The sequence below is a fragment of the Eucalyptus grandis genome, chromosome 9, assembly GCF_016545825.1.
Source record: "Eucalyptus grandis isolate ANBG69807.140 chromosome 9, ASM1654582v1, whole genome shotgun sequence".
Lineage (NCBI taxonomy): Eukaryota > Viridiplantae > Streptophyta > Magnoliopsida > Myrtales > Myrtaceae > Eucalyptus > Eucalyptus grandis.
This window is the reverse complement of record NC_052620.1, coordinates 11,775,226-11,796,091: the sequence shown is the minus strand read 5'-3', so window position 1 is coordinate 11,796,091 and position 20,866 is coordinate 11,775,226. Positions and strand designations below refer to the sequence as shown.

At 39.9% G+C, this 20,866-nt stretch overlaps 2 protein-coding genes across 2 annotated transcripts; both read right to left on the bottom strand.

The window, feature by feature from the left end:
• Window positions 1-3,180: 3,180 nt before the first annotated feature.
• Window positions 3,181-5,021, bottom strand: LOC104420273 (scopoletin glucosyltransferase-like). Its single transcript, XM_039301581.1, has one exon. The coding sequence runs from the start codon at window positions 4,879-4,881 to the stop codon at window positions 3,430-3,432; it is 1,452 nt and encodes a 483-aa protein (XP_039157515.1). The 5' UTR covers window positions 4,882-5,021; the 3' UTR covers window positions 3,181-3,429.
• Window positions 5,022-7,261: 2,240 nt separating this feature from the next.
• Window positions 7,262-9,171, bottom strand: LOC104418279 (scopoletin glucosyltransferase). The gene is given in 3 exon segments (XM_010029565.3): window positions 7,262-7,881; window positions 7,884-8,235; window positions 8,237-9,171. Coding segments are annotated over 3 exon segments (1,449 nt in total). The 5' UTR covers window positions 8,963-9,171; the 3' UTR covers window positions 7,262-7,510.
• Window positions 9,172-20,866: the final 11,695 nt, after the last annotated feature.

Below are 20,866 nucleotides of genomic sequence, written 5' to 3'. Positions count from 1 at the left end.
CTTTAATCTTTTAAGGTTCCCTGGTTAGCGGCGAATAGAGCAAGGACGTCGTCACTGGGAAACTTTTGGGAGTGCTATTTTTGGGTATAGCTTAAGAAAGTCGTGTATTCGGTTATTACTAATTGTTGGGTTGGCTGGGTTCTAGTTGTGAATGTTCTTTTTGGTAGATTTATAGTAACTTTGATGTTGTGATCAATCCGTTGGTTTATTTAATATGTATATATGTTTTGAGATATATATGTTGATATCAGGTTATTAATTATATTTGTGGCTATGTTTTTCGTGCGAAAGGATAGTCGTGTCATCCCCATTGTTTTTGTGGTTTTGGGGTGTGACAGCTTTGAGTCAAGCCATTGGAGGCACTCATGTTGGTCAATGGATGCTTGGGCTACGCATGACAACGTTTCATGACTGGAGAAGAGTTTTTTTTTTCTTTTAGAAATAGTTCTTTTTTATTTCTATTTCAGGGAACAATTTCTGAGTAAAATAAGATATTTGGTAACTATACAAAATTTATACTCTAGAAATAGAAAAAGAATAAAAATGCATTTGGTACGAAATGATTTCTTTTTTGTATTTATTCATTTGTTATTCTTGCTCACGGATTGCCGCTGGCCGCCGATGCGGTGGCAGCGGTGGCAGACGGCGGCCTGCGGTGGCTCCGGATGATTGGAGGTGGCCGCGGCAAGAGAGAGAAACAAAATAAAAAGAAAAAAGAAAATTGGCTTATTTCTAGAAATTGTTTTCGGGAACAAGAAGTTAAATTTTTTTTTTGTTTCTCGTTTCTATTCCAAAACTATTCTTGGGAACAAAAAAATAGAGAAATTATTCCTGAGAATAAAAGTTTTATCAAACAGATTTCTATTCTTTTTTTGTTCTAGGGAACAAAAGAACATAAATTGGGAGAAACAAAAACGTTGTCATACAGACCCTTGGTTGCCCTTGTGTGCTTTGTCCTCAGTCTCCTTATTGCACAATGAGAGTGGGCCGAAGAACCAGGAACGTCTGCCTAGGAACGTCCTGTAATGGTTAGCGTAAGCTGGCTAGAGATCGTAGAAGCTGTTCATGACAACTCCGAAACTCCTTTTCTCCGATTCCTTCACCTCGTTGTAGAACTTGGTGAACTCGGTCTCTTCCCTGACAAAGTGCGACAACTGCATCTTGGACAGGATGAATTCTCCGGGGAAATTGGGGATAACGAAGGGCTCCGAATTGCGCGACACCTTGTGAGGCTCATAAAGCCTCACACATTCTGTGCCAGCAATGGAAAAGTACTCGTCCTGTGGAAAACAAGCCCGGGGATTCCGCACATGGCCGCGACCTCGAGTGTCCAAGCGAAGAACATGTCTGAGACTAGACAATCAGGGGCAAGTTTCTCTATCAGCAGCTCGAGCTGTTGGTCCAGCATCATGATGGCCCTCATGAATTGCTTGCGCATTTCATCTGTAGTGACCTTATTCAGATTGTCAGTCTTCTGGCATGCCAACCTCTTTCAGGGGCAATGTCATCATGATGACATCAATGTTGAAGCCCGAATCCTTGGTTTTCATGATGGATTTCAAGAAGGTGGGCTTGTTAGGAGGGTGGCGATGAGGGTGGACTTGCAGCCTCTAATCGCGAAGAGTTTGGCCATGTCAATCGTCGGAATCATGTGGCCTGAAGACATGAAGGGAAGAAGAAAATGTGAAACTGATGGCTTTCACTTCCCATTTGGCCTCTCAGAGTTTCTGCTACGGGAACGTATTCAGGTATGATGCTGGGGAGCACGGTTGTGATGCTGTTGACCTTTCTAAGCCGGGGTTTGCTTGTAGACTTCAAACCTAGGACAAATATATAAGGAGGGGTTTGGGAATAGAGAAGGGGGTGATGAGAGAAAGATAAGTTTGATTTCTTCTATGCTTTAGCTGTCTTATAAAATTCCTAATTTAGATAAAATGGTGACGAGTTTCCGTGTTTGCCAAGAATTCTGGGATTGCAAAAGAGAACGAAGGAGCTCAGTCTAGATTTGGCGTGATTAACAAAAATGAGAGGAATCTATGTCTTCTAATGAGGATTACATATTCTCTCCCGTCAAGCATGGAAATCATGGCCAATCAATGAAAGAGGTAGTTGATTTACCTGTGGAGTTCTGCAGAGACGTCATCCCATCAGAATATACTACGGGACATCCAATTTGGAAGGTCCATTACAATATGTGAAAAGAAAATTCACTTCATTTTTATTTTTATTTTTTATGATCCTATCCTATCCTATATCTATTTTACAAGCCACTAATTGTGCTATGTACTGTGCACAAATTATGAAATCTAGTGACTTTTGCCTAGATCTGGTGAGGGCCTCCACACCCTTACCAACAACAAGTGAGGGCATCGGCTCTCACCCAAATTCGGACAAGGGCTATGATCCTTGGTAGAAGACGCCCTTGCCTTGACCTAACGAGGGTATCGTGGTCCTCGCCCAGACCAAGCAAGGGCATTGCGACCCGCACTTGGATCTGAGCAAGGATTGACGCCCTTGCCTGTGGCTAATGAGGTCATAGAGGTCCTCACCCATGGCTAGCAAGGGTCTGAGATGTAGGGTTACAAAAAAAAGGAAAAAAAATTTCAAAAACATATTAAATACTATTAAAAATTATTTATATCAAAGAATGGTGTGTTCACATAAGATGTTGGACATCCATGCCAGCAATTTCTTGCTAAAATTGGTTAGATAAATTCAATTGAAAAGACTTAAAAATATTTATGATTTAATAGATAAAATTGTAAAATTTAGAAATGAATCAATATAAATGCAATATGTTTAAAACTTTTAAGATAATTTTTATATTTATAGAATATGAAGTTGCAAAAATCTCTATGCTCTGTTGTGGAGAAAGATAATTCAGAAAAGGGAAAGTACATAGGGCAGCTTGCTATTGAATTGCAACTATGGGACCAACTTTAAGTTTTTGTTTTTTGGTCGGCAAAAGATTATTTTATATCAAAAAGGAAATGTAGATAGATACATCTTCAGAGTCCAAAAGGGGGTGCGGGAGAAATGAAACCCAATTAAAAGAAATGGCTGCACGCTTTGACCAGTTATCTTTCCTCCCACATGGGTTGCTCAGCACCAAAGGTCTTGCTAAACTAAAGATAGGTTGTCAGATTCAGCCATCCACTTTTGACGGGTTGAGGCAAAGCATACCGAAGACCTTGCACCAACTTTTTATTTCTTTGGCACCACAGAATTCAAGACAATGTATACTTTTCCTTTATCTCAAAAGAAATAAAGGCTTATCCTACACACTGAAGGATCACAACTCGTAAAATAAATCCACGAAAAGAAACGGCAAATCTAGCAAGTTTCTCTACGGCTAAGCAACAACAGAAGCTGAGAATGTAGGATTTCTGCACAACCAAAAATTCAAGATTGATTGCTTCAAGTCATGAATCAGATCTTGTTGTGAGCCAATCTCTGTTGTCCCAGCTCTTGAAGCAGAGCTCCCAAATCAGACCAAGAAGATCCCCCTTCTTCCACAGCCCCTCTTGCCATCTCTGCAAGTGCTTTCGCCCTCCTCCTCATTTCCTCTGCTTCCTCACTCACCAGGACTCTCTTCACTGCATCCTCCACTCTCTCGCTCTTCACGCTGTCGCCAAACAACCTCACCCACTGCTTCACCCCTATGCTGACCCCGACCTTGAGCACCTGGGTCACGAACTTCTCGTTGAAGAATTGCTCTGCCGCTACCGGCCAAGTCACCATTGGCACGCCAGCCGTGATCGCCTCCAGTGTGGAGTTCCACCCGCAATGTGTCACGAAACCCCCAATCGCCTCATGATCGAGAATCAGCACCTGAGGAGCCCAGCCCCTGATGATGAGGCCCTTGTTTCGGATTCTTGATTCGTACCCATCAGGCAACCACTCTTCTTTGCCTTCTTCCACATTCGGGTCCTTCTTCACCACCCAAATGAATTGTTGACCTGACGCTTCTAGTCCAACTGCAATCTCGTGGAGCTGAGCAGCATTGAAATTTGCCATGCTTCCGAAGCAAATGTAGATCACTGAGTTGGGTTGCCTCGAGTCGAGCCACTTGAGGCACTCGTGCTGGTCGATGGATGCTTGGTTGCCCCTGTGTGCTTTGTCCTCAGTCTCTTTATTGCACAATGAGAGCGGGCCGACGAACCAGGATTGTCTCCCTAGGAAGGTCCTGTAATGGTCAGCATAAGCTGGCTCGAGCTCGTAGAAGCTGTTCATGATGACCCCGAAACTCCTCTTCTCCGATTCCATCATGTCATTGAATAACTTGGTGAGCTCAGTCTCTTCCCTGTAAACGTCCGCCAACTGCATCCTGGACATTGTGATTTCCCCGGGGAAGTTGGGGATAACGAAGGGCTCCGAATCGCACGACACCTTCTTGTGAGGTTCATAAAGCCTCACACTTTCTATGCTCGCAATGGAGAAGGCACTTGTCCCGTGGAAAACGAGCCTAGGGATTCCCCACTTGGCAGCGATCTCGGTTGTCCAGGGGAGGAGCATGTCCGAGACTAGACAATTGGGGGCAAGTTTCTCTATCAGCCGCTCAAGCTGTTGGTCCAGCATCCGGATAGCTCTATAGAATTGCTTACGTATTTCCTCCGTAGTGATCTTGTTCATATTGTCACAGTCTTCTGCCAAGCCGACTTCTTTCAGGGGCAATGTCACTGTGACGACATCGATGTCGAAGCCAGCATCCTTGGTTTTCGTGATGGATTTCAAGAAGGTGGGCTTGTCATGGGGGGTGGCGATGAGAGTGGACTTACAGCCTCTAATGGCGAATAGTTTGGCCATTTCGGTCATTGGGATCATGTGGCCTGAAGCCATGAAAGGGAAGAAGAAAATGTGAACCTGATGGCTTTCACCCATTTGGCCTCTCAGGAGAGTTTCTGCTACAGGAACGTATTCGGGAATGATGCTGGGGAAGCACAAGAATGGTTGGGGTTGTGACGCTGTTGAATTTTGACAGCTGAGGTTTGTTTTTAGACCTCAAACCGAGGACAAATGTATAAGGAGGGGTTTGGAGGGAATAAAGAAAGGGGCGATGAGAGAAGACAAGTTTGATTTCTTCTACGCTTTAGATATCTTATTAAATTCCTGAACGTGTTTACCAATAACTTGTGATTGCGAAAGAGAACAAGAAAAATCAATCTAGATTCGGAATGATTAAGCAAGATTAGTCGACTACATGTATATCTTCTAGTCAATATCTCTTACGTGATGTATGACGAGTTGGGCAAGATGGGCCTCCCATCAGAATTGGCTACGGAACATCCAATTTGGAAAGTTCAGAACTTTGTGCGCGAGGAAAGGTCTCTGTGGATGACTAATACGGGGTCAATGAAGCTCGAAACATACTCATCTATCCATACAACTGCAGCGGGAAAAACGCAGCAATGGTGCCCCAACAAACGATTATTTATTTGCTGTGATTTTTCAAAAACGATCACTTGAATGACTTTAGTAATTCTAATTTGTCAGAAAATTTGACATGGCTCGCTGGAGTCACCTCAATGTGAGTTTTCAAGATATTTTTGTACTAAAGAGGTCATTTATAAAGTTTTGGGATTAGATTAATTACTAAGAAAATTTTTGCTCTAGAATTCATAAAATTAGAAATTGACAAAAGGTCAGAGCGAGCCAAAAGAAAAAATCAGAAAACTAAAATTCTAATTATGCCATTAATTTTATTTCTTTCAAAGGTCTCGAAAGCAATATCGTGGATGAAAAATTCTCTCCGAATAATTTCATTTAAAATCACAAAAATCTATTTGGTTTCCTAAAAAAAAAAAAAAACAAGAAGTAAATAAAACTTTCTTCACGTCTCTTAACTTTGGAGATAGGAATAGTAGGAACGTTGTAACTTTGGTTTGGCACTCACTTGAGTGCGATAATTTATGTTTTGTCCACTTAAGTGCCATATCGGGGTAGAATTGATTATCTGAGTGCCACTTTTGGCAAATCGTCCTGCGTGAATTTTTTAATTAATTTCCCATTCTAACATGCATTTTGTTTTTGTTTTTTTTTGTTTTTTGATTTTTTATTAATTATCCACGTCAGCAGCATTGATGATGCCAAGTAAGACTATTGGCGTCAACGTCGGATTTTCCATTAAGGCAAACCGCCAGTGGCACTTAAGTGAACAATTTTTCAAATTTATGGCCCTTGAGTGAGCGCCATACGAAAGCTATAATACTCCTTGTGTACTTATCCCAAAAATGATTATACATGTGTTCGTTGAAGGAGTAATTAGTTGAATATTTGGGAAAATCATCAATATAGTCTTAAACCTATTATACACATATCAATTCAGTTTCAATTCCAAATTTGTCAATAAAGTCCTACACATTTATGCAATATTTAAACGTCGTATTTCCTAATGAATGTCGTAACAAATTGTGGAACGTTGTAACTTTGGTTTGGCACTCACTTGAGTGCGATAATTTATGTTTTGTCCACTTAAGTGCCATATCGGGGTAGAATTGATTATCTGAGTGCCACTTTTGGCAAATCGTCTTGCGTGAATTTTTTAATTAATTTCCCATTCTAACATGTATTTTGTTTTTTGATTTTTTATTAATTATCCACGTCAGCAGCGTTGATGATGCCAAGTAAGACTATTGGCGTCAACGTCGGATTTTCCATTAAGGCAAACCGCCAGTGGCACTTAAGTGAACAATTTTTCAAATTTATGGCCCTTGAGTGAGCGCCATACGAAAGCTATTATACTCCTTGTGTACTTAAGTACTTATCCCAATATGTTTAAAAATTTTAAGATAATTTTTATATTTATAGAATATGAAGTTGTAAAAATCTCTATGCTCTGTTGTGGAGAAAGGTAATTCAGAAAGGGAAAGTACATAGGGCATCTTGCTATTGAATTGCAATTATGGGACCAACTTTAATATTTTTATTTTTTTGGTAGGCAAAAGATTATTTTATTTCAAAAAGGAAATGTAGATAGATACATCTTCAGAACATGACAAGTCCAAAAGAGGGTGCGGGAGAAATGAAACCCAATTAAAAGAAGAGAGTTGAGGAGTCGAACTTTGACGACCGAACAGGCAACATTACTCTCAGTTCTAGGATGGACTAAGCGAAAGTTGGACAAAAATGTCACTAAAGTGCTGCACGCTTTGACCAGTTATCTTTCATCCCACGTGGGTTGCTCAGCACCAAAGGTCTTGCTTAAACTAAAGATAGGTTGTCAGTTTCAGCCATCCACTTTTGACCGGGTCGAGACAAAGCATACCGAAGACCTTGCACCAACTTTTTATTTCTTTGGCACCGCAGAAATCGAGACAATGTATACTTTTCCTTTATCTCAAAAGAAGTGAAGGCTTATCCTAAACATTGAATGATCACAACTGGTAAAATAAATCCACGAAAAGAAACGGCAAATCTAGCAATTTTCTCTACGGCTAAGCCACAACGGAAACTGAGAATGGAGGATTTCTGCACAACCAAACATTCAAGATTGATTGCTTCAAGTCATGAATCAGATCTTGTTGTGAGCCAATCTCTGCTGTCCAAGCTCTTGAATCAGAGCTCCCAAATCAGACCAAGAAGATCCCCCTTCTTCCACAGCCCCTCTTGCCATCTCTGCAAGTGCTTTGGCCCTCCTCCTCATTTCCTCTGCTTCCTCACCCACCAGGACTCTCTTCACTGCATCCTCCACCCTCTCGCTCTTCATGCTGTCGCCGAACTGCTTCACCCACTGCTTCACCCCTATGCTGACCCCGACCTTGAGCACCTGGGTCACGAACTTCTCGTTGAAGAATTGCTCTGCCTCTACCGGCCAAGCCACCATTGGCACGCCGGCCGTGATCGCCTCCAGTGTGGAGTTCCACCCGCAATGTGTCAGGAAACCCCAATCGCCTCATGATCGAGAATCAGCACCTGAGGAGCCCAGCCTCTGATGATGAGGCCCTTGTTTTGGATTCTTGATTCGTACCCATCAGGCAACCACTCTTCTTTGCCTTCTTCCACATTCGGGTCCTTCTTCACCACCCAAATGAATTGTTGACCTGACGCTTCTAGTCCAACTGCGATCTCGTGGAGCTGAGGAACATTGAAATTTGCCATGCTTCCGAAGCAAATGTAGATCACTGAGTTGGGTTGCCTCGAGTCGAGCCACTTGAGGCACTCGTGCTGGTCGATGGATGCTTGGTTGCCCCTGTGTGCTTTGTCCTCACTCTCCTTATTGCACAATGAGAGCGGGCCCGACGAACCAGGATTGTCTCCCTAGGAATGTCCTGTAATGGTCAGCATAAGCTGGCTCGAGCTCGTAGAAGCTGTTCATGATGACCCCGAAACTCCTCTTCTCCGATTCCATCATCACATTGAGGAGCTTGGTGACCTGAGTCTCTTCCCTGTAAACGTCTGGCAACTGCATCCTGGACATTGTGATTTCCCCAGGGAAGTTGGGGATAACGAAGGGCTCCGAATCGCACGATACCCTCTTTTGAGGTTCATAGAGCCTCACACATTCCATGCTCGCAATGGAGAAGGCACTTGTCCCGTGGAAAACGAGCCTAGGGATTCCCCACTTGGCAGCAATCTCGGTTGTCCAGGGGAGGAGCATGTCCGAGACTAGACAATCGGGGGCAAGTTTCTCTATCAGCCGCTCGAGCTGTTGGTCCAGCATCTTTATAGCTCTAAAGAATTGCTTACGTACTTCCACCGTAGTGACCTTGTTCATATTGTCACAGTCTTCTGGCAAGCCGACTTCTTTCAGGGGCAATGTCACTGTGATGACATCGATGTCGAAGCCATCATCCTTGGTTTTCGCGATGGATTTCAAGAAGGTGGGCTTGTCATGGGGGGTGGCGATGAGAGTGGACTTACAGCCTCTCATGGCGAATAGTTTGGCCATGTCGATCATTGGGATCATGTGGCCTGAAGCCACGAAAGGGAAGAAGAAAATGTGAACCTGATGGCTTTCACCCATTTGGCCTCTCAGGAGAGTTTCTGCTACAGGAACGTATTCGGGAATGATGCTGGGGAAGCACAAGAATGGTTGGGGTTGTGACGCTGTTGAATTTTGAAAGATGAGGTTTGTTTATAGACAGCAAACTGAGGAGAAATGTATAAGGAGGGGTTTGGAGGGAATAAGGAAAGGGGCGATGAGAGAAGACAAGTTTGATTTCTTCTACGCGTTAGATATCTTATTAAATTCCTGACCGTGTTTACCAATAACTTGTGATTGCGAAAGAGAACAAGAAAAATCAATCTAGATTCGGAATGATTAAGCAAGATGAGTCGACTGCATGTATATCTTCTAGTCAATATCTCTTGCGTGATGTATGACGAGTTGGGCAAGATGGGCCTCCCATCAGAATTGGCTACGGGACATCCAATTTGGAAAGTTCAGAACTTTGTGCGCGAGGAAAGGTCTCTGTGGATGACTAATACGGGGTCAATGAAGCTCGAAACATACTCATCTATCCATACAACTGCAGCGGGAAAAAACGCAGCAATGGTGCCCCAACAAACGATTATTTATTTGCTGTGATTTTTCAAAAACGATCACTTGAATGACTTTAGTAATTCTAATTTTTCAGAAAATTTGACATGGCTCGCTAGAGTCACCTAAATGTGAGTTTTCAAGATATTTTTGTACTAAAGAGTGAGATAGCTAGTATAAGCACTTAGAGGGGGGTGAATAGGTGCACAAACAATTTATCGAGATACGGAAGCGATTCTTGGCAAACGATAGAAAGGAAATTCTTTCTTGATTAACAAAATGAAATACGATCAAAGTAGAGATAGTAAGGAAGAGAGAATTAAACACAGAATTTATAGTGGTTCGGCTTATTCCAAGCCTACGTCCACTCTTCCGCACTGACAGCCTACGGGCTGGATTTCACTATGATCAAAAGAGAAGTTACAGCACAGCTTTGCCTTGATTCTACAGTGTAGATGTTCTACCACACCTCCTCAAGGTTTCTCACAAATATAGACTCTCTTTTGTATACAAGTATTCGCTCAAAGTGATTGTCTAAACAAAAAGGAGCTTCAGACTTTGGAATTCTTCTATCGCGCACACCTCAACAACTTAGAACGTCTTCTTTATATACTCCTTTATGTCATCATACTTGTTGGCACTTACCAAAGGAATTCCTCCAATCTATCCATTGGACGGAATCAATTAGGAAGATTGTTCGAGCTATTAAAGGAACGTGTCGATAGCTCATCAATCCTATTCGCCCATACAATCAGGATCTCGGTTTCCATAAGTAAAACCTTCCAAGAATATTTAGGCAATCATCGAATCTTCAATCATGGAATCAATCTCGATCAATCAAAGGATTCCGTTACGTCCTTTCCAGCCACGAGATCTTCTCCAGTTGATAAGGTTAAATCCTTGACGAAACATCCAGTTCTGGATAACCTTTCTTCAACGGATTAGAGGCTCACAATGAGGATAGACTTTGAGTCTTGAGTCCGGCTGTCCTGGAGGTCTTCGACTTTAAATAGCGAGTCTGCAAGCCTTCAGACTAGACCGATGGAAACGTTTTGTCAACTTCAAAATACTTCAAGAAGATTTCTCCAACAATCTCTCCCTTTTTGATGGTGACAAAACTTTCGTGCAGATTTGGATAACTTTGACCTGCAAAACATTTCTCAAACACATATGCATATCTTATAGAGATAAATGGCTAAATGAATAACACTAGAATCTGCAACCACAGAAAATAGGTTAGTCTAGAATACGATAAAGCCATCCATAAGATATCAATACTAGTTAATAAAAGCAGTCAAGTCCAAATCTAGTTTAGTTTTCATCCAGACACAAAACAAAGTCAAACAGAGTTCAAACAACAAAACAATCCAACAAACAGTTAAAAGTTTAACAATTGAAAGTTTGATCAAATCTTGCATCTCTCCCCTTTTTGTCGGCATTAAAAGGTTGAGATGAAGTCAAGATTGCTTGGGAACGCGGACAAGCTGGAAATCTTCCATAGACTGAATGATGCCTTCCAGCCTTTTAAAGTCTTCCTTCAGTTGTGCAATCTCCTCATTCTTGGCATTGGCCTGATTCTGAACAGAGAGGGCTTGCATCTTATCATTCAATGAACATGAAGAAACTTGACCTGCATTCTTCAAGCTTTGAACCTCGCATCCCAAGGCATAAATTTGACCTCGCATCTCCAAGAGAATATCCATGATTCTGCGAAAATCTGTTGCATTATCTGTCTAAGTACTTGCTTCGGCCCGATCTGATGGAGTAAATGCGGACGATGGTAGATCGCATAATCTCGCAGGTTTGGCGATGAAACTTCATGACCTTCTTCGGAAACCGAGAGGTATAAACATCCTTTGGGTCACAGGTGAGCGATCGACTCCTTCACTTGCATCGGGATATGAAGACTTCCCTCCTTTCTCTTGATCTCCCCTGTTTTCATGCCTACGGTGGAGAAGAGAATTCCTCGGGTTCTCCTTCTTCTCTTCTTTCTTTTTCAGGTCTTTCCTCCTCTGCTTCTTTTTCAGCTTCTCTTTCTTCTTATTCCTTCTCCTTTGCTTCTTTCGTCATTTGTTCCGATTCTTTCTGTGGAACAGGACGACTTAAATTCTTCAAAGCCATTGCGAGAGATGGTGATGTCTTCCTCATCATCTTCATCCTCAACGAGGAGAGCTCTTCTTCTCTTGGATGGAGCAACCATGGGCTCCTTCCCTTTTCTTTTAGCCGCTGAAGAGGTTTGATGAGTTTTGGCAGAGTCTTCTCCTTGAATTTTTCCAACTCCTTTCTCGTTCCTTCGACGCATTTTGGTCACCATTTTCAGTCCTACCACCATATGATCGCATGGTCAAACACAGAAGATTTGTGGAGGCTGAATATTAAGATGTCTGAATAACTTCGTAACAAGGCTTGGGTAAGGAAGTTGACCTCCGTCCTTCATCATTGCTCTATACATGTGAAACATAACAGTGTGAGGGAGAAAAAACTTTTTTCCACAGAGGATGGCATACATCAACTTTGCCTCTGAACTTGAAACATCAGTTTTGGAAGTTGATTTTGGTCGGAGGCAATTAATCACAATCTTGTGAAGCAAGATGTTGAATGCACTCATCCTTAAATAGGTGATCTTCTCATCCTGTTCTCTACCGTCCTTCACCGGTTCCGGTGTGGCTCGAGCAATGGAAACTTTAATTGGTTGATGTCTTCCTCTTTCAACTCCTAACACATCTGCCAGCATATTCATATCCACAACATAATCTTGGTCTTTAATGCTGAAAGAGAATCTATTCGCATCCAAAAAGCTAAGATTTGAATAGAAATATGTAGTTAATCCAGCATAGGCCTCTGTAGAGTTAGAGCAGAACTTTTCAAGTTGAAGATAACTGAACTTTTCCCTCAAGTTCACATTCACAGCATCCAGAAAATCAAAATCCACACTCCTAGGGTTTATTACCCCACGCTTCAGCAATTTCGAGTACAAATCCTTTTGTTCCTTCGATCTGAACAAATCTCCCATTTTTCCTTGAATTTCAACCGCAATATCCATTTTCGGTTGAAATAGGCTGTACAAATTGTCATCATCATTCCCATCTACAGGATTCAGCCCCTAGTCACGAGGATCACTTGGGATATTCGCAAGGGTTTCCTCAGCCACCCCTTTACGAGCAATTCCCAAACTTTCCATTTTTCGCAGAAAGATATATTCGTTCTTATATCCTTTGTCTTTAAGAAAATCATCAACATAGTTCAAAGGAGTACGAATTCCTTTTAAGGCACGATATAGCTTGTAAATAAAAGCGGGCTTTTGAACTCTTACTGGGTCTGCATCCTCGATGATTTCTTCCTGTTGTTGATGATCAACGCCTTGAGGACTAGATGGTGGAGAATGACGCTGTTGAGAATGTTGTGGGCTCGGTTGCTGTTCTGGAGATACTTCTTCTTCAGTAAGATCGAAGTGCGTAGGCCCCTCACTCATTCACCATGGTCCCTTGCTTGCGATTCTCGAAGACTTCCTTGAAGATGACATCTTTCTCAGTTTTTGGAAGATTCCTTGCTTGACTTTCCCAAGAAAGATGACAACTTTTTGAAGATTAAACAAAGAAGACAAATGGGAATGGAGGATCGATGCTTTCTAGGGTTTTTGAGAGTAAAGTGAAGAGTGTACGATCGGTTAAAAAGAAATAAACGAATCGTCACAAAGGAAATAAAAAAAATGCCTTTTCAAAATAACTGTCTTTTTCCGCAAAAATAGTCATTTAAAAAATAACTTTTTTTTGGAAAAGGAAATGATGCAATAATTATGCCGATTAAAGATAGCAATAAAACATGGTTACCAATCGTACCTTTTCAAGATAAGATTCGAGAGAGAGAGAGAGAGAGAAAGATTAACTTACAGTCTGACGGTCGTACCAAGACTAACTTACAGTTGAAGTCTTGTATGTCTAAGTCTGAAAGTCTTTAGACTTTGATCTCCTCATACCTCAAAATGTTGAGTCTGGAACGGATAGATTCAAATTGATTTTTCTTCAACGGCTTTGTGAATATATTCGCCAGTTGGTTCTTTGAGTCAACAAATTGAATTAAAACATCTCCATTTTGAACATGGTCTCTAATAAAGTGATGTCGAATCTCTATATGCTTTGCTCTTGAGTGGAGAATTGGATTTTTGGTGAGATTGATAGCGCTGGTGTTGTTGCAATTGATCTCCGTGCATGAGTCTTTAATTCCAAAGTCTCTTAGCTGTTGTTTTATCCATAGAATTTGCGAACATCAACTTCCATGAGCTACATACTCTGCTTCTGTTGTTGAAAGAGCCACAGTGCTTTGTTTCCTTGAAAACCAAGACACTGTCTTGCTTCCAAGCAACTGGCAAGTTCCCGAAGTGCTTTTTCTATCAACTCTGCAACCGGCCAGATCTGCGTCTGAATATCCCATAAGATTAAAGTCTCCCTTCTTAGGATACCAAAGACCGATGCTTGAAGTTGATGAAACATATTTAATAATACGCTTCGCAGCATTCAAATGAGATTCTTTTAGGTCTGATTGAAATCTGACACAAATGCAAACACTAAACAAAATGTCAGGTCTAGAAGTAGTAAGATAAAGAAGAGATCCGATGATACTCCTGTACAGCTTTTGATCGACTTTCTTCCCTTCTTCATCTTTGTCTATCTTCAAGGCACTTAACATTGGTATGTCAGCCTTTTTGCAATTGTCCAGACCGAACTTTTTGACAAGTTCATTTGCATACTTTTCTTGATGAATAAAAGTTCCTTCCTCCAATTATTTTATTTGAAGTCCAAGAAAGAAGGTTAACTCTCCCATCATGCTCATTTCAAATTCATCCTGCATAGTCTTAGAAAATTTCTTGCACAGACTTTCATTAGAGGATCCAAAGATAATATCATCGACATATATTTGAACAAGCAGAAAGCTTTTGCTTTCTCTTTTAATAAAAAGAGTAGTGTCTACTTTACCTTTAACAAATCCATTTTGAATTAAAAACTTACTTAATCTGTCGTATAATGCTTGAGGTGCTTGCTTTAAGCCATATAAAGCCTTTTGAGTCTCGAATACCGAGTCTGGTTTCCTTGGGTCTTCAAACCCTGGTGGTTGTTCCACATAGACTTCCTCATGGATGAATCCATTTAGGAAAGCACTTTTGACATCCATTTGGAATAACCTGAAATTTTTATTGCAAGCAAATGCAAGTAATAAACGAATTGCTTCTAACCTTGCTACCGGTGCATAAGTCTCGTCATAGTCGATCCCTTCTTCTTGTGTGTATCCCTTGGCCACGAGTCTGGCCTTGTTTCTTACGACTTTACCTTTCTCGTCCATTTTGTTCCCGAAAACCCATTTAGCTCCAACAACTGATTTACCTTTCGGTTTTGGAGTTAATTCCCAGACATCATTAATTTTGAATTGTCTGAGTTCTTCTTGCATAGCTTCAATCCAGCTTTCATCGGATAAAGCTTCTTTTATGCTCTTGGGTTCTATTTCAGAAATAAGAGCCACGGCACTAGACTCTTCTCGCCTTTTGGATATTGTGCGTATTCCTTCATTGATGTCGCCAATAATAAGATCTTTGGGATGACTAGACTTATGCTTCTAGTTGCTTATTGATTGATGATCACTTCCTTCACTTGAATCTTCAACAGTTACTTGTTGCTGATCCTTCAATATCTGAGTTGCTTCTTGAGATTTAGACTTTGTTGAGTCTGGAGCAGATTCAGTCTCTTCAAGATGAGTCTGAATGGATTCATTTTGAATGGAATCTTGGAATTTGACATTCATTAATTCTTCCACGCTTTGAGTCTTCTTGTTGTAGACTCGTATGCTTTACTTGTGGTTGAATATCCAAGGAAGATGCCTTCATCTCGACTTTTCTTCAAACTTACCAACTCGATCATTTGCATTTTTCAATATGAAACATTTGCATCCGAAAACATGAAAATATGAAACAATTGGTTTCTTTTCTTTAAATAGTTCATAAGGGGTTTTTTCTAAAATAGGCCTTAGAAAGACTCTATTGATAATATAACATGATGTTGAAACTGCTTGACCAAAATCGTAAAGAGATATTGCTTTCAATTAAAAGTGTTCTAGCCATTTCTTGAAGAGATCTATTCTTCCTTTCCACGACTCCGTTTTGCTCTGGAGTATATGGAGAGGAGAACAAATGTTGAAAACCAAATTCATCACAAAATTTTGTAAATTCTTGATTTTCAAATTCTCCTCCATGGTCTGTTTTTGTACTTGAAATGATATACCCCTTTTCATTTTGAACCTTCTTAGCAAATTTTTCAAAGTAAGAGAAGGTTTCAGACTTACTTGACAAGAAATATACCCAAGTAAATCGTGAGTAGTCATCCACAATTACTAGGCAATATTTCTTACCTCCAATGCTCTGCGTTCTTGTTGGTCCGAAGAGATCCATATGCAAGAGCTGCAGTACACGGTTAGTGGAAACTTGATTTATTGGTTTAAAGGAATTTCTTACCTGTTTTCCCAATATACATGGTGTACATAGATCGGACTTTTGATATGATAAATTGGGTAGACCACGAACAAGCTTCTTTGCTGAGATTTTGGCTATCTCGCTTCATGTTGATATGCCCAAGCTTTTGTGCCATAAGTTCGCTTCGTCTTGGATTGAAATTAGACATTGCGATTCATCTGGTTTCATGTCCAAGAGGTAGATATTCCCATGTCTTCGGCCCATGAATGATTGAGTAGAGTCTTTACTGGTTCCTGAACAAATACCTTCTTGAAAGTTGATTCTAAAACCGGCATCACAAAGCTGACTGATACTGAGCAGATTGTAATTGAGCCCTTCAACTAAAGAAACATTGCTTATTGTGAGGTTCCCAATCTTTACAGTTCCAAATCCTACTATTTTTCCTTTGCTGTTTCCTCCAAATGAGACTTTTCCACCGTTCATTTGAGTGAGCTTTATGAAGTAATTTGAATCCCATGTCATATGTCTCAAGCATCCACTATCCAGATACCATTTTACTTTTTTCTTGATAGTGACCTGCATTCAAAAAGAAACTCAAGCTTTCTTTGGTACCCATATTTTCTTGGGTCCTTTTGAGTTAGTCTGATATACGGTTTTTGCCCAGACTTTGTTGATAGGTCTCCAAACCATAGGATATTCTTTCTCAAAATGATCTGCACTATTGCATTTTGAACATCTAAGAGCATTGCGACCTAAAGGTTTTACAAAGTTCCTTTCAAAATGATTTTTGTAAGCATTTTTTGTGGGTCTTTGTTTGATTCTTTCTTTTACTTTAGGAAAATCAATTAAAGGAATGGTTTCAGCAGTCATTCCCAATCCAGTTTATTGAAATAAGGTCTTTGAGCGAAAGTATTTTCTCCAGTTTTTCAGAACCTAAAGAAAATCTCTTGGAAATATTTGAAATATCATTTTTCAAGAATGCATTTTCTTTTAAAAGATTATTTTCACTTTCTTTGAGAGAAGAAACATTCTGATCTAAGCATTTCATTTTTTCTTCCAAAGCATTCTCTTGTTGTTTTAAAGCAGAATTTTCTTTTTTGAGTTCTGAAATTCTTTTAAGAGAAGCCTTAAGACTAAAACATAATTCATCAATGTATTTAGAAACTTTAGTAGGGATTTTAAAGTTACTTACCTCGAATTCACTTTCGAATCGAATCGTCTCGGAGTTTGATTCTGAATCCGATTGTGCCATTAGACATATGTTGGCATAATCATCATCACTATCTTCGCACTCTGTATCACTCTAGGTTTCAACTTTGAGAGCTTTTCGATATCTTTCAGTTTTTCCTTTCTTCTTCCTTAGAAGAGGACAGTTGGGTCCGATGTGTCCCTTTTTCTTACATTCAAAGCGACTACATCTTTGTTTGATTCTTCATCTTCAGCAGACTTGATCTGTTGCTTTTGAAAACTTTGTTTTTTTGCATTGAATCTTCTTCCTTTTCTATTCAGCTTTCTGAATCTTCTTATCATAAGAACAAGTTCTTCATCATCCATGTCGTCTTCAGAATCTGTTACATCAGAATCATGATTAGATTTTAATGCAATAGATTTCTTACCTTTAGGGTCTTCGTTTTCATTGATTCGTTCCACTTCATAGGATTGAAGAGTCCCAACTAACTCATCGACGCACAAAGTGGCATGATTCTTTGGGTCTCCCGATTGAGGTCTTTATGTGATTCCAATCCTTGGAGAGTCCACGCAGAACTTGTTTACTTTCATGGGATCATAAATTGGTTGGCCTTGATTTTCAAGACCATTCACGATATCTGTAAAACGACTAAACATGTCAGTTATAGATTCTTCTGGTTTCATTCTGAAGGCTTCGTATTGACCGAGAAGAATGTTGATTCTTGTCTCTTTCACTCGATCGGTTCCTTCATAGGTAATGTGTAATCTATCTCAGACTTCTTTGGCTGTATCACAAGAAGATATTCTGTTATATTCAAGAGGTGATAAAGCACAATATAAAGAATAAATTGCTTTTGCATCAAGAGCTTGTCTCTTGATTATCTCTTCCCGAGTCATTTCGCTAGACTCAATGTGTCTTTTCCTCTTTCTGAGATAGGAACAACTTTGGGAACAATTCCTTTTTCTACAACGTCCCATTCCAGAGATTCCTTTGATCTTAAGAACGCCTTCATCTTGTTTTTCCATATGTTATAGTCCTTTCCATCAAAGTAAGGTGGTCTCGTGTTGCTTTGCCCTTCTACCAGCCCTGGAGCCAACATACTAGCCATGGATCTTTAACTCTGAAGTAAAATACTCCAAACAAAGTGAGTACACAGGCTCTGATACCAATTGAGATAGCTAGTATAAGCACCTAGAGGGGGGGTGAATAGGTGCACAAACAATTTATCGAGATACGGAAGCGATTCTTGGCAAACGATAGAAAGGAAATTCTTTCTTGATTAACAAAATGAAATACGATCAAGGTAAAGAGAGTAAGGAAGAGAGAATTAAACACAGAATTTATAGTGGTTCGGTTTATTCCAAGCCTACGTCCACTCTTCCGCACCGACAGCCTACCGGCTGGATTTCACTATGATCAAAAGAGAAGTTACACCACAACTTTGCCTTGATTCCACAGTGTAGATGTTCTACCACACCTCCTCAAGGTTTCTCACAAATATAGACTCTCTTTTGTATACAAGTATTCGCTCAAAGTGATTGTCTAAACAAAAAGGAGCTTTAGACTTTGGAATTCTTCTATCGCGCACACCTCAACAACTTAGAACGTCTTCCTTATATACTCCTTTATGCCATCATACCCGTTGGCACTTACCAAAGGAATTCCTCCAATCTACCCATTGGACGGAATCAATTAGGAAGATTGTTCGAGCTATTAAAGGAACGTGTCGATAGCCCATCAATCATGTTCGCCCATACAATCAGGATCTCGGTTTCCATAAGTAAAACCTTCCAAGAATATTTAGGCAATCATCGAATCTTCAATCATAGAATCAATCTCGATCAATCAAAGGATTCCGTTACGTCCTTTCCAGCCACGAGATCTTCTCCAGTTGATAAGGTTAAATCCTTGACGAAACATCCAGTTCTGGATAACCTTTCTTCAACGGATTAGAGACTATCAATGAGGATAGACTTTGAGTCTTGAGTCCTCTGTCCTGAGGTCTTTAGACTTTAAATAGTAGAGTCTGCAAGCCTTCAGACTAGACTGATGGAAACGTTTTGTCAACTTCAAAATACTTCAAGAAGATTTCTCCAACAAAGAGGTCATTTATAAAGTTTTGGGATTAGATTGATTACTAAGAAAATTTTTGCTCTAGAATTCATAAAATTAGAAATTGACAAAAGGTTAGAGCGAGCCAAAAGAAAAAAAAATCAGAAAACTAAAATTCTAATTATGCCATTAATTTTATTTCTTTCAAAGGTCTCGAAAGCAATATCGTGGACGAAAAATTCTCTCCGAATAATTTCATTTAAAATCACAAAAATCTATTTGGTTTCCTAAAAAAAAAAAAAAAAAAAAGAAGCAAATAAAACTTTCTTCACGTCTCTTAACTTTGGAGATAGGAAAGTAGGAACGTTGTAACTTTGGTTTGGCACTCACTTGAGTGCGATAATTTATGTTTTGTCCACTTAAGTGCCATATCGGGGTAGAAGTGATTATCTGAGTGCCACTTTTGGCAAATCGTCTTGCGTGAATTTTTTAATTAATTTCCCATTCTAACATGCATTTTGTTTTTGTTTTTTTTTTTGTTTTTTGATTTTTATTAATTATCCACGTCAGCAGCGTTGATGATGCCAAGTAAGACTATTGGCGTCAACGTCGGATTTTCCATTAAGGCAAACCGCCAGTGGCACTTAAGTGAACAATTTTTCAAATTTATGGCCCTTGAGTGAGCGCCATACGAAAGCTATAATACTCCTTGTGTACTTATCCCAAAAATGATTATACATGTGTTCGTTGAAGGAGTAATTAGTTGAATATTTGGGAAAATCATCAATATAGTCTTAAACCTATTATACACATATCAATTCAGTTTTAATTCCAAATTTGTCAATAAAGTCCTACACATTTATGCAATATTTAAACGTCGTATTTCCTAATGAATGTCGTAACAAATTGTGGAACGTTGTAACTTTGGTTTGGCACTCACTTGAGTGCGATAATTTATGTTTTGTCCACTTAAGTGCCATATCGGGGTAGAATTGATTATCTGAGTGCCACTTTTGGCAAATCGTCTTGCGTGAATTTTTAATTAATTTCCCATTCTAACATGCATTTTGTTTTTTTGTTTTTTGATTTTTATTAATTATCCACGTAAGACTAGCATTGATGATGCCAAGTAAGACTATTACGGCGTCAACGTCGGATTTTCCATTAAGGCAAACCGCCAGCACTTAAGTGAACAATTTTTCAAATTTATGGCCCTTGAGTGAGCGCCATACGAAAGCTATTATACTCCTTGTGTACTTAAGTACTTATCCCAATATGTTTAAAAATTTTAAGATAATTTTTATATTTATAGAATATGAAGTTGTAAAAATCTCTATGCTCTGTTGTGGAGAAAGGTAATTCAGAAAGGGAAAGTACATAGGGCATCTTGCTATTGAATTGCAACTATGGGACCAACTTTAATATTTTTATTTTTTTGGTAGGCAAAAGATTATTTTATTTCAAAAGGAAATGTAGATAGATACATCTTCAGAACATGACAAGTCCAAAAGAAGGTGCGGGAGAAATGAAACCCAATTAAAAGAAGAGAGTTGAGGAGTCGAACTTTGACGACCGAACCGGCAACATTACTCTCAGTTCTAGGATGGACTAAGCGAAAGTTGGACAAAAATGTCACTAAAGTGCTGCACGCTTTGACCAGTTATCTTTCATCCCACGTGGGTTGCTCAGC